At 38.3% G+C, this 14,762-nt stretch overlaps 1 protein-coding gene across 1 annotated transcript in view; it reads left to right on the top strand.

Annotated features, from left to right (window-relative positions):
- LOC105465821 (phosphatidylinositol 3,4,5-trisphosphate 3-phosphatase TPTE2-like) overlaps positions 1-14,477 on the top strand; it is a 384,743-nt gene extending 370,266 nt beyond the window's left edge. The window contains 2 exon segments of the mRNA XM_071079934.1: positions 4,505-4,646; positions 13,922-14,477. Of these exon segments, the coding sequence (XP_070936035.1) occupies positions 4,505-4,646; positions 13,922-13,986 (207 nt within the window). The 3' untranslated portion in view covers positions 13,987-14,477.
- Positions 14,478-14,762: the final 285 nt, after the last annotated feature.

The raw sequence follows: 14,762 nt of genomic DNA, 5'->3' as shown, positions 1-14,762 counted from the left end.
TTTGAACATTCTTAAGAAATTCCAAGAATTTCAGGTCCCACCAAAGTAAGCTTTGTAAGCAAGGGAGAAATGAAATCCTTTTCATTTGAAATACAAACCTTGAATATAAATGGTCTAAACGCTCTACTGAAAAAACATAGGGTGGCAAATTGGATAAAGAAGCAAGTCCCAACTGTCTGCAAGAGACTCATCTCATAAGTAATAACACCCATTGGCCCAAAGGAAAAGGATGGAGAAAGATCTATCGGGTGAACAGAAAACAAAACAAAGAGCTGGGGTCACTATTCTTACATAAGATAAAACAGACTTTCAACCAACAACAATCAGAAATGAACAAGGGAATTATATAATGATAAAAAGGACTCAATCCAACAAGAAGAGTTAACTATCCTAAATATATACTGTCACCCAACCTGGAGCACAAAGATGTATAAGTTCTTAGAGATATACACAGAGATTTAGACAACCACACAATTACAGTGGGAGAGGTCAACCCTGCACTTACAGTGTTAGACAGATCAAACTTGACATGTGACCAGTTGTACCTAATAGACAGCTACAGAAAACTTCACCCAACAAAAATATAATATATTAATACATCCATCTCATTTGCACATGGCACATACTCTAAGATCAACCACATGTGTGGCCGTAAAGCAAGTCTCAGCAGATTCATAAAAGCAAAATCATACCAACCACACTCTCAGCTGACAGCTCAATGAAAATAGAAATCAATACCAAGAAGATATATCAAAACCATACTATTACATGGAAGTTAAATAACCTTTTTCTGAATGACTTTCGGATAAAGAGTGAAATTAAATGAAAAAAAAAAACATATGAAAATAGAGACACAACATAGCAGACTCTTTGGGACACAGCTAAAGCAATGTAAAGAGGAAAGTTTATAGTGCTTACTGCCTACATATGTAGTTAGAAAAATTTCAAATTAAGAACCAATATCGCACCTGAGGAATTAGAAAAACAAGAACAAACCAATCACAAAGCTACCTGAATAAAAGAAATATCCCAAATCAGAGCTGAAGTGAATGAATTTGAGATGCAAAAATCCATGTAAAAGATTAACAAAACTGGTAATTGGTTTTTTGCAAGAATAAACAAGATTGACAGACTGTTAGCTACGTTGATAAGGAAAAAAGAAGATCCAAATAACTGCAATCAGAAATGACAAAGGTGACATAACCGCTGACTCCACAGAAATACAAAAAATCCTCACAGACTATTATGCACACAAACTCGAAAACCACAAAAAAAAAAAAAAGAAAGAAAAAGAAACATTTCTAGAAACATACAGCCCTCCTAAGGCTGAACCAGGTAGAAACTGAAACCCTAGACAGACCACGAATGAATTCCAAAATGAAATCGGTAATAAAAAGTTTACCAATGGAAAAATAAAGCTGAAGATCAAATAGATTCATGGCTGAATTCTACCAGATGTACAAAGAAAAGCTAGTATCACTCCTACTGAAACTGTTACCAAAAATTGAGCAGGAGGGACTCCTCCCAAACTCATTCTATGAAGCCAGTGTCATTCTGATACCAAAAACCTGCCAGGTAGACAACAAAAAAAGAAAACTTTTAGGCCAATTTTCCTGAATAACATGGATGCAAAAATCCTAAACAAAATACCAGCAAACTGAATCCAGTACCACATCAAAAAGTTAATATACCAGGAATGTGCAGGCTTTATTCCTGGGAGGCAAGGTTGATTCAACTATAAATCAATAAATTTGATTAACCACATAAACAAAATTGAAAGCAAAAACGACATGAGCATCTCAATGGATTCAGAAAAGGCTTTAGATAAAATTTAACATCTCTTCATGTTAAAAGCCCTCAGCAAAGAAAGCATGAAAAGAACACACCTCGAAATAATGAGAACCATCTATGACAAACCCACAACCAATATTATACTGAATGGGCAAAAGCTGGGAGCATTCCCCTTGAGAGCTGGAACAAGACAAGGATGCTCACACTTACTACTCCTATACAACATGATACTGGAAGTCCCAGCCAGAACAACGAGACAAGAAAAAAATAAATAAAAGGTATTTACATATGAAGAGAGGAGGTCAAACTATATATATATTTTTTGCAGATGATATCAATCACTACCTAGAAAACCCCAAAAACTCTGCTGAAAGTCTCCTAAATCTGATAAATGACCTCAGTAACATTTCAGGGTACAAAAGTAGTGTACAAAAATTAATACCATTTTTATACAGCAATAAATATCTGAGAGCCAAATCAAGAATACATGCCATTTACAATAGCCGCAGAAAGAATCAAATACCTAGGAATACAGCTAACCAAGGAGGTGAAATCTCTAAAATAAAAATGACAAAATACTGCTGAAGGAAATTAGGGATGACACAAACAGATGGCATAATGTTCCATGCTCATGGATAGGAAGATTCAATATTGTTAAAAATGGCCATACTGCCCAAAGCAGTCTACGATTCAACACTATTCCTATCAAACTATCGATGTCATGTTTATTTTATTTTGAAACAGGGTCCTACTCTGTCACCCAGGCTGGAGTGCAATAGTGTGATCTCAGCTCACTGCAACCTCCACCTCCCGGCCTTCAAGCCATCCTCCCACTTCAGCCTTCTGAGTAGCTGGAAATACAGGCGCATGGCACTATGCTAATTTTTGTATCTTTTGTGGAGAGGAGGTTTCACCATGTTGCCCAGGCTGGTCTCAAACTCCTGAGCTCAAGTGATCTACCTGCCTCAGCCTCCCAAAGTGCTGGGATTACAGACATGAGCCACCATGCTTGGCCCCAATGTCATTTTTCACAGAATAAGAAAAGACTATTCTAAAATTCAAATGGAACCAAAAAGCCTGAATCATCCAAGCAATCTTAAGTGAATGGAACAAAGCCAGAGACATAACACTACCCAACCTCAAAATATACTACAAAGCTACACTAATCAAAATAGCATGGTACTGGCAAAAAACAGACACATAGACCAATGAACGAGGATAGCAAACCCAGCAATAAAGTCACACGCCTACAACCACCTGATCTTTGACAAAATTGACAATAGCAAACAATGGGGAAGGGGCTCCCTCTTCAAGAAATGGTGCTGGGATAACTACCTAGCCACATGCCAAAGATTGCAGCTGGACTCCTTCCTTTCACCATATACAAAAATTCACTGAAGATGGATAAAAGACTTAAATGTAAGACCGCAAATAATGAAAATTCCAGTAGATAATCCTAGGAAATGCCATTCTCAACTTCAGCCTTAGCAAAGAATTTATGACTGAGTCTCCAAAAGTAATTGAAACAAAACAAATATTGGCAAGTGGGTCATATTTAAACTAAAGAGTTTCTGCCCAGCAAAGGAAACTATCCACAGAGTAAAAACACAGCCTACAGAATGGGAGAAAATATTCACAAGCTATTTATCTGACAAAAGTCTAATATCCAGAATCTATAAGGAACTTAAACAATTCAAGACACAAAAAGCAAATAACACCTTTAGAAATGGGCAAGAGACATGAACAAACACTTCTTAAAAGAAGACATACATGTGCTTAACAAATATATGAAAAAGTGCTTATCACTAATCATTAGAGAAATGCAAATCAAAACCACAATGATATATCATCTCACACCAGACAAAATGGCTATTATTAAAAACTCAAAAAACAACAGTTGCTAGTGAGGTTGCAGAGAAAAGGGAACACTTATATGCTGCTAGAGTGGGAATGTAAATTACTTCAGCCACTGTGGAAAGCAATGTGGAGATTTCTCAAAGAACGTAAAACAGGACTACCATTTGACCCAGCGATCCCACTACTGGGTATATACGCACAGTACAATAAATCTTTCTACCAAGAAGATGCTTGCACTCGTATGTTCATCACAGCACTATTCACAATAGCACAGGCATGGGATCAACCAAGAGGCGCATCAAAAGTAGACTGGATAAAGAAAAGGTGGTACATATACAGCATGGAATACCACATAGCCATAAAAAGAATGAAATCATGTCCTTTGCAGCCACATAGATTCAGCTGCAGGCCATTATCCTAAGCCTATTCATGCAGGAACAGAAACCAAATGCCACACATTCTCATTTATAAGTGGGAGCTCAATATTGAATACAGATGGACACAAAGATGGGATCAAGACACTCAGGGGAGAGGGAAAGCGGGGATGGTGTCATTTGTTGCAAAACTAACCATCAGATACTGTTCTCACTAACTGGGTGATGGGATTATTCCTACAGCAACTCTCAGCAACATGCAATTTATCCACTAACAAGCCAGCACATGGTGCCCTCTGAACCTAAAACAAAGGTTGAAAAAAATAGTAGTTATTGATAAAGGTATCCTTTTATCAAAAAAATCAGTTCTTTTACTGACATTTTTGCTCATATCAAAAGATGGGTGATTACCACTTCTTTACATTTAGTACATGCTCTAATTTTTTGTGGAAATTTTTGATATGTTGTTATTTATTTCATAGGTCAGAAACCAAATCCATTCTATAGATGGCTTTGATGACTTAACTTGGTCATCTGAAATAGCCTCAGAGTGTTGTGAGCTGCCTTACTCTAATTACAAAAAGTTTATATTGCTCATCGAAGAACTTGGCATGGATTGTAAAGGTAGGACCACTACCATTACATAAATATAAGGTCTTTTTATGTATCCTGTAGTAATGTGTGTGCACACTTTGCTTAGCACTGCACTATAGAGTGCTGAGGTGTTATAGTGATGTTCATCCCAGAAGGATGCCTTATGTCAAAAGAGAGTAAGAACGATTGTATATTATGCACTCTCAGTCAAAGAGCTGTGCTAATTCCACTGTACTCCATGTGTGTGGCACTCCCAGTCTTTTGGTTGACTCTGCTTCTTTCCTGTGCTTTTCCTCAAGGTCAGGTTACCATTGTCCGCCACCTGGAATACTGCAATAACTTCTGAACTGTTTTCCTTATTATCCCACCTTCCTAAATCATGGTCTGTTAGGCAACCATAATTATATATGTTTTAAAATTCATATCTGATCATGCTGTCCTTTTGCTTGAAACCTAGCTATTACCTTTTGTTTGAAAGCTAGCTATTACTCTCATCGCTATAAGGTTAAAGATCTCAATTTTCCAGCTCTCTGCTGCATCATTTCATACTCTTCTTTCTGTTTGTGTCCCAGCCACTGTCTTAGATGTGTGGTCCTGCTGTCAGTAGCTTTAGTGATATATAATTGATATTTGATAAAGTGCACATGTATATGATGTAGAATTTGGTAAGTTTGACATACATACACCCTTGTGAAATCATCACCGTAATGGAGATAGTTAACATATCCATCACCCGCTAAAGTCTCCTGATACCCCTTCATATCCTCTTATTAAGAAACTGCTAAATTGTTTTTCAAAATATTTGTACCATTATCCATTCCCATCAGCAGTAAACAACAGCTCCACTTGCTGTGTATTGTCACACACACCATGGACTTCTGGACACTTAATTTTTTTTTTTTTTTTTTTTTTTTGCCTTTCTGCTGGATGTGTATTGTGTATACTATTATGGTTTTAATGCACGTTATCTTAATGACTACTAATGTTGAGTATAATTTCATGTGCTTATTTGCCATCTGTATCTTTGGAGAACTGTCTTTTCAAATCTATTGCCATTTAAAATATTATGCTGGTATTTGCAATGACCTGGATGAGACTGGAGACTATCATTCTAAGTGAAGTAACTCAGGAATGGAAAACCAAACATCGTATGTTCTCACAGAGATGTGGGAGCTAAGCTACGAGGGCACAAGGCATAAGAATGATACAACAGACTTTAGGGGCTTGCAGGGAAGAGTGGGAGGAGGGCAAGGGATAAAAGACAACATATATGGTGCAGTGTATACTGCTCAGGTAATGGGTGCAGCAGGATCTCACAAATGACCACTAAATAACTTACTCATGTAACCAAATACCACCTGTACTCCAATAACTTATGGGAAAATTTTTTTAATTAAAATAAACAAATAAAATATTATGCTGTTGTTTTCTTATTTGTTGTTTTAAGAGTTCTTTTTGTATTCTGGATTCCATTCCTTTATTGGCTATGATTTTTGCAAGAATTTTTTTTCCAGTTTATGGCTTCACTATTCATTCTCTTAATATTTTTTAAAGAGAGGTTTTTAATTTTGAAGAAGTTCAATTGACCTTTGCTTTCTGCGTAGTTTCTTTTTAATAGATTGGATAAGATTTTCTCCATAGACCAAAGGTTGTCAAACCTTTTCTTTCTCGAAGTATGCTCTTATTAAAGCTAGTAAATATTCTAAGATTTGCGGCAAACCAGTCTCTGTTGGAGCTAATCAACTCTTCCACTGAAGTATGAGAGCAGCCATAGACAATACATAAATAATGAACATAGCTGTGCTCCAGTGAAACTTGATTTATGAAAACAAGAAGGTGTCCCACGGGTTGAAGTTTCCTCACCCCTATTATGTGATCATGGTTGTAAATAAAAATAGTTTCATCTCTTTCTTCCATTGTATTCGTTTTCTTGCCTGAATGCACTGGCTAGAATCTTCAATGCACTGAATAAAAGTAGTGAAAGCAGACATCCCTGTGTTGTTCCCGATCTTATGGGAAAAGCATTCTGTTTCTCATCATGACATGTGTTAGCTGTAGGTTTATCCTAGATGCTCCTTATCACGCTAAGGAAGTTCTCTTGTATTCTTACTTTACTGAGAGTTTTTTTTTAGTCTTAATCAGTAATAAATGTTTAATTTTATCAAATGCCTCTATGTACTGAGATGATCATATAGTTCTTTTTGTTAGTTTGTTAATGTGATGAGTAACAGTGATTTTTTAATGTGAAACCAACCCTGTATTTCTGGGATAAACCCCATTAGCTTATGATATATTATCCTTTTAATATATCATTGGATTCAATTTGTTAAAAAATTTGTTTAGAATTTTTAAAAGATTATTTTTTAGAGCAGTTCACTTCAAAATTGAGAGGAAGGTACAGAGAGATTTCCCATATATACCCCCCACTACATGCACGGCCTCCCCATTATCGATATCCCTCACCAGACTGATACGGTTGCAATGATGGATGAACCTACATGGACACATCGTAATCACCCAAAGTCCATAGTCCACATCAGGGTTCACTTTTGGTGGTGTACATTTTCTGGGTTTGAACAAAGGTATAATGACATGTATCCATCCATCACTATAGTATCACACAAAGTGTTTTCACTTCCCTGAAAATCCTCTGTGTTCTGCCTATTTGTGCTTTCCTACCCTCCTCAAGTCTTTGGCAACCACTGATCTTTCTATTATATCCATAGTCTTGCCTTTTCCAGAATGTCATATAGTTGGAAGCATACAGTAAGTAGACTTTTCAAATTGGCTTCTTTTACTTGGTAATGTGCATCGAAGGTTCCTTTATATCTTTTCATGGCTTAATAGCTCGTTTTTTTAAGCCCTGAATAATATTTCATTGCATGGCTGTACCACAGTATATTCATTCACCTACGGAGGATATCTTGGTTGCTTCAAAAATTGGTTGAATTTTTGTATCCATGTTCCCAAGGGAGCTGTTTTATGATTATTTTTTGTAATATAAATGTCTGATTTTGCTTCAGAGTAATGCATAGGGATGTACTCCTGGTCTTTACTTTTTGGGGAGAGTTTGTGTAGAATTTTTTTCTTCCTATGTTTGGTAAAATTCATCAGCATAGCTATCTGGGGCTGAAGTTTTCTTTGTAGGAAAGTTTTCAACTATGATTTTATTTTCTTCTATAGATGTAAGGCAAATCAGGTTATCTATTTCTTCTTGATGGAGCTTTGGTAATTTTTGTTTTTCAAAGAATTTGTTAATTTTATCTCACTTGTCCTGTTTATTCACATAAAAGCAATAATATTACTTTTTTTTTTAAGTATTTGTGGAATCTGTATACTCATGAAATTAGCAATTTTTATTTTCTCTTTTTCCTGAGTATCCTGGCTAGAGGAAGCCTTATCACTTTTATTGATCTCTTTGAAGTGTTTAGTCTTATTAATTTTCCATATTTTTTTGTTTTATTGATTTCATATTTGATGTCATAGTCCATTTGGCCTGCTATAACAAAATACTATAGGGGGTAGCTTCTAAACCACAGAAATTGATTTCTCACAGTTCTGGAGGTGTGAAATGTATGATCAAGGTGCTGTCAGATTTGGTGTCTGGTAAGGGACCATTTCCTTATTCACAGATGTCTTTTATTCCCCTGTGTCTTCAAATGGCAGAAGGGGCAAAGAAGAGCTCTGGTGTCCCTTGTATAAAGACACTAATCCCATTCATGAGACTGTGGCCTCCATGTACTAACGATCTCCAAAAAGTCCTACCTCCCAATGCTATGACCTCTGTGATTAGGCTTCAGCATATGAATTTGGGGGGACACAAACATTCAGACCATGACACAGGTTTATTTTTTCCTTTCCTCTGCATGCTTTGGGTTTTTTTTTTTTTTTTTTTTTGAGACGGAGTCTCGCTCTGTAGCCCAGGCTGGAGTGCAGTGGCCGGATCTCAGCTCACTGCAAGCTCCGCCTCCCGGGTTCACGCCATTCTCCGGCCTCAGCCTCCCGAGTAGCTGGGACTACAGGCACTGCCACCTCGCCCGGCTATTTTTTGTATTTCTTAGTAGAGACGGGGTTTCACCGTGTTAGCCAGGATGGTCTCGATCTCCTGACCTCGTGATCCGCCCATCTCGGCCTCCCAAAGTGCTGGGATTACAGGCTTGAGCCACCGCGCCCGGCCGCTTTGGGTTTAATATGCTCTTCTTTTTCTGTAGTTTCTTAAGGTAGGTGTCATGGTCATTGATTTGAGACTCTTGTAATATGATATTCAGTGCTCAAAGTGGTTTATTAAGTACTCTTTTAGGTGCATTTTACTAATTCTGATATGTTGTATTTTTTTATTTTTATCCAGTTTGAATTTTTTATTTTTATTTTATTTTTATTTTTTAGACTGAGTCTTGCTCTGTCGCCCAGGCTGGAGTGCAGTGGTGCGATCTCGGCTCACTGCAAGCTCCGCCTCCCAGGTTCACGCCATTCTCCTGCCTCAGCCTCCCGAGTAGCTGGGATTACAGGTGCCCGCCACCACGCCCGGCTAATTTTTTGTATTTTTAGTAGATACGCGGTTTCACTGTGTTAGCCAGGATGGTCTCGATCTCCTGACCTCGTGATCCGCCCGCCTCGGCCTCCCAAAGTGCTGGGATTACAGGTGTGAGCCACCATTCCCGGCAGTTTGAAATATTTTTGATTTATCTTTTCATTACCTTTTTGACCCAGGGTATTTAGATGTATGTTACTTAGTTTTCAAATATCTGAGTATTTTCAAGAGTTGCTTTTGTTATTGATAGAATTCTAATTTGATTACTTTGTGTTCAGGGACATACTTTGTAAGGTTTACATCCTTTTGCTTTCATCCTTTCATTGAGATGTATTGCATGGCCTGGAATGTGGTCTATTTTGATAGGTGTCCCATGGGTACTGGAGCAGGGTGATGTTGCTCAGGTCTGTTCTACTCTTGATGGTTTGCTGTCTCCTTATTCTACCACTTCTTAAGCAAAGAGTATTGAAATCTGAGATTGCTTTGAATTTACCAATTTCATTTTGTAGTTCTATCATTTTTTTTTTTTTTTGAGACGGAGTCTTGCTCTGTAGCCCAGGCTGGAGTTCAGTGGCGCGATCTCGGCTCATTGCAGGCTGCACCTCCCAGGTTCACGCCATTCTCCTGCCTCAGCCTCCCCAGTAGCCGGGACTACAGGCGCCCACCACCACGCCCGGCGAATTTTTTGTATTTTTAGTAGAGGCGGAGTTTCACCGTGTTAGCCAGGACGGTCTCGATCTCCTGACCTGTGATCCGCCCACCTCGGCCTCCCAAAGGGCTGAGATTACATGCGTGAGCCACCGCGCTCAGCCAGTTCTATCAATTTTTGCTTCACATGTTTTAAAGCCGTTATGGGCCGGGCGCGGTGGCTCACGCCTGTAATCCCAGCACTTTGGGAGGCCGAGGCGGGCGGATCACAAGGTCAGGAGATCGAGACCACGGTGAAACCCCGTCTCTACTAAAAATACAAAAAATGAGCCGGGCGCAGTGGCGGGCGCCTGTAGTCCCAGCTACTCGGGAGGCTGGGGCAGGAGAATGGCGTGAACCCAGGAGGCGGAGCTTGCAGTGAGCCAGGATCGCGCCACTGCACTCCAGCTTGGGCGACAGAGCAAGACTCCGTCTCAAAAAAAAAAATAAATAAATAAATTAAAAAAATAAAATAAAATAAAATAAAGCCGTTATGTTATCAGGTGCATAAACACGTATAGGATCATTATGTCTTCTTAATCAGTTAAATGTTTTCTCATTATAAAATGGCCTTGTTTATTCCTGGCAAGATTTTTTGCTATGAAATCTTAGGGATTTCACCCCTGGCTTTAAAAAAAAAAAAAAAACGAAATATGGACAAGCCACAAGGACCAATGTAGGTATTCTCCCCGCTACGTCTTCAAGTCTCAGCGGCTGAGGCTGGAAGATGATATGGATTGGAACCCAAAAAATCTTTTTAAATCTTTTAAAAAAACTGCTGTGGTTTTGCTGCTACACTAAGAATTGTGATTTGCATTGTATGGTTTTGGACCTATACTGTTCACGTTTTGACGGCGGAGAGGGGTGGTCCTGGAGGCCCAACCCTTCAGAGTCATCTCTGTCCTGCCCAGGATGCACTTTTAAATGAAGAGTTAGAATATCTTATTGGCTAATATACTTTTCTTGTTATTTTTACAAAGGCCACCTTTATCCTTTTTGACGCCATATTTTCAGTGTTACACTTTTATGGCTTTTAATTTTCGATTTGACAGATGTAAGAAGCTGCATGAATAGTTTATACTGTGGTTTTTCAGAGACTGAATGCCAGGAGAACTCAGTAAATGTTTATTCTTCTCAGCTTTCTCTTTAAATTCCCCTAAATAGCGCCCCCTTTGGAAAGAGTGCTGAACTGAAGAGCAAGAGCAAGAGTGTTGAACTGAAGACCAAAATGCCCTCAAGGTGTAAAATAATCCGAGGGGTAATATTTGCGGGGCGTCAGGAAACGTCAACCCTGATGGTTTTCAGTGATCCAGGAAGTCAGTGAGACAATCTCTTTATACGCAGAGCCCTTTCATGATAATTAGAATGGTATGGACAAACCAATGAAAACAAGAGGGAAAGTGAGAAAAATCACCCATGATTCTGTTTCACTGTTTGCTTTCTTCTGTCATGGTTAAGAGAAATGTGCAATTCGATCCTCAATCAGTAGGTGGAGGATAACAGGGTAGACTCACTCGTGTGCACTTGTACAGTTGTAGCTGTGAGTCCAGAAGTCCTCTAGAGCATGTGTACTGGCACTGAGTTGGTGAGACAGTTGTGGAGTATCCCATTCTGATGAGTACGGGGGGAAAAAAAAAAAGGAGAAAAAAATTAAGAAAAAAATCAAAAAGGAAGAAAACTAAAAAAAAAAAAAAAATCACCTTGTGATTCAGTGTATCTGTTTACTAACTCAAAGCAATTATTCCCTCTGGAGGTGTCCAGGTGCTCCTGCCCCACAAGGAGCCTCAGCAGGAGGGGTGGCGAGTCACAGGTGGGCAGGGCCAGGATGGTGTGGCGCTGGCCTTGAAGCACCACGGCCTGAGGAGGCAGTGTACATACTGTATTTCTAGATTCTTCGTTGTACAGAGTCACTTCACAAGGCAAGCTACTGTTTTACAGGTGCTCCTTATTTATTACAGCTGTGAGAGCTTGGGGGATGCGCTTTGCGAGCAAGCTCACTTTTTAAAAATGAAATTTGGGGGCAGGGGAAGGGGAGGCGGGAGGGAGGGGAAGCTCACAAGCCTGGGGAGAGATTTATAAAAGTAAATAAAACTTCCAGCAACAAATTAAAAAATAATAACAAATAAACCCCAGCACCAAACCCACCCAGGCAGGAAGAAGCCGCCCCTCCTCTGGGGCCGTATTTTTCTGCCGGGTCACCACATTCTCCTCTCCCCGACTGGTGTCAGATTCATCAAACAAAAAATAAATCTCGAAGAAAAAATAATAATAATACAGCCACTCCTGCTGAGACTTCTTTTGTCAAGTGTTAGCGTGGTCTATCATTTTCAGTTTTTAACCAATTTGTGTCTTTACATTTAAAGTGCATTTCTTAGAGGTGGCATGTAATTGGGTTTTGCTTTTTAATCCAGTGTGATAATGTGCCTTTTAATTGAGATTTTTCAGGCCAGTTTTATTTATGATGCAATTATGAATATAGTCAGGTTTGTCTGTCATCATGCTGTTTCATTTCTATTTGTCCCAGCTGTTTTTTCCCTTTTCTTTCTTTTTCTGTTTTATTTTAGATTAGTCAAGTAATTTTTGTGAGTCATTTAAATCTTTTTTTGGCTTATTAGCTGTAACTCTTAGTTTTGCTATGTTAGTGGTTGCTGAAGGATTTATAGTATATGATATTAACTTATCACAATCCACTTTCAAGTAATATTGTACCACATCATAGATGGTATACGAAAATTACAATAGTATACTTTCGTTTCCTGTCACCCAGCCAGATCCATCCTGTGTCTGTGGGATTATAACTTTAACTAAGTTTAGAAAGTTCCTGGCCATTTTCTCTTCAAATATCTTGTTCTGTCTCTCTCTTCCCTCTTAAGGGACTTACCTACCAGCTGCCTGAAGTTTTCTCACAGTTCACTGACATCTCAAATTCATGAATCTTGTTTTTTGTGATGTCTAATTTGTGTTTATTTCCATTCAGTTTAGTTTTGTCTCAGACATTGTAATTGGTATTTCCATAAGTGTAATTTAGTTTTTAAAAATATCTTCCACGCCCCTACTTATCTTCTCAAGCTTTACTTTGAGCTCCAGTTCAGTCACTTATAAACAGCCAGATCCTTTTTCATCTTATGTTTATGATTGAGCAATTGCCCAGTCTTGAAGTGAAACCTTTCTGATTATCCACTGTTGTATATAAAGTATGAGTTTTTCCATCCTGGCTCATGGAAATGGACACTCCTCTGGCACTGTGTGACTACCAGGCATGGTTCCCTCTAATTTTTCAGATAGTTTTCTTCCTTGGTCTCGGATAGTTTGCCAGCACTGAATACCCGAGAGGAGATTTCTGCAGATCTCCAGAGTTCTTTCCCCGCACTGCGCTCTCCCGTCCAGTGTTCTTTCCTGTGGTCTCTCTGCTTTGGTTTTATGAGTCTCTCAGCTTCATCACTCCACCTCAAGGCATCTGGTAGACTCCACCTCAGTCTTGTTCTTCCTCTGTCACGGCCTGGAAAGTGTCAAGGCAGGCAGCTTGGGGCATTCATAGGCTTACTGTGTTTCCTGTCTTTCAGGGATGAGTGTCTTCTTTGCCTGAAGTTCACATTCTTGAAAATCATTGCTTAACGTATGTTGTCTGTTTTGTTTTTGGTTGTTTCAGGTAAGAAGGAAGATCAGTACCTGTTGCTCCCTCTTGGCTAGAAGTGGATCGCAGCAGAGCTTCAGCACATGCCGCAGACTGGCTAGAATGCCTTTCTTCCCCCTTTGCTTAACCTTTCCATCCTTCATTGCTCAGGGTAGCCATCTCTTCCTCAGAGAAACAGGTCAAATTCTCTTATGTGTTCATAAAACTCTTTTCTCTGACAACATCTATCTGGATTTAAAATTGTTATATTTGTTGTCTTTATCCTTCACTACACTTGAAGCTAACAAGAGCAGAGGTCTTGCCTGTTTCATTGCAGAACTTAGCATAATGTCTTCCACATTGTAGGCAATATATATTTATTCAGGGAGGAGTGACTGAATGCTAAAATGCAGTTTTTTATATCCAAAAAGTACTCATTTATCTGATGTCTATCTTGTTTTCTTTCTGATACAGATCCTGTTAACCTACTGAAAATTCAGGATGCCATTCATTCATGGGAAAGATCAATTAGAAGTTGAAAAAAAATCACTGTAAACTACTTACAGAAAAAATGAAAAAAATGGAAAATGAGGTCCATGTACTACAAAAGGAGTTATCTGAAACAATAGAAATAAAATTACAGTTAGAACATCAAAACGATGAATGGAAACGAGATTTCTACAGTTTGAGGCATGGCACCCTAGTTTTAAAGAAATGGCTGACGTATTTCCTTTATGCTAAAAATATGTAGAAGAATTCTGGTATTTACTGACTTACCTTCTGGGGCCGAACAGGGGAGAGAACTTCTGAGCCTTCTGGAGCATGAAATTCTTTGATATAATATAACAAGTTCTTTACTGTGAATACTTCTACAAATAACTAAATGCTTACTCTTTTAAATCATCATTTTTATGACTGTATAGGAGTTTACCATATGGCAATCTCATCATTGATTTAGCAAATTGAATTGAGGGTTTTAAAGTTTTTTGTGTTTAAATAATGTTGCAAGGAACATCTTTTTATACAAATCTTTTTCTATATTTTTGGCTATTTACTTTGAATAAATTCTTCAATATAGATTTTTTTTGTTCAATTATAAAAACTTTTAACAAATGGTCTTTGATCAATATTTCTCAGTTGTTCACAAGAAAATTTATATTAGCTTACAGTGTAGCCAACACGGTATGAAATGTCCATTTTTAAAAAAACTCAGATTAATTCTTTTAAATTTATAGTTTTATTCTTACTATGCATGAAATAAAAGTTGAAATGGAAAGTGATTTCTGATTCGTTTATTCAACATCTCTCACTTTTC

The sequence above is a fragment of the Macaca nemestrina genome, chromosome 15 (genome assembly GCF_043159975.1).
Source record: "Macaca nemestrina isolate mMacNem1 chromosome 15, mMacNem.hap1, whole genome shotgun sequence".
Lineage (NCBI taxonomy): Eukaryota > Metazoa > Chordata > Mammalia > Primates > Cercopithecidae > Macaca > Macaca nemestrina.
This window is presented reverse-complemented; position numbering and strand designations above follow the sequence as displayed.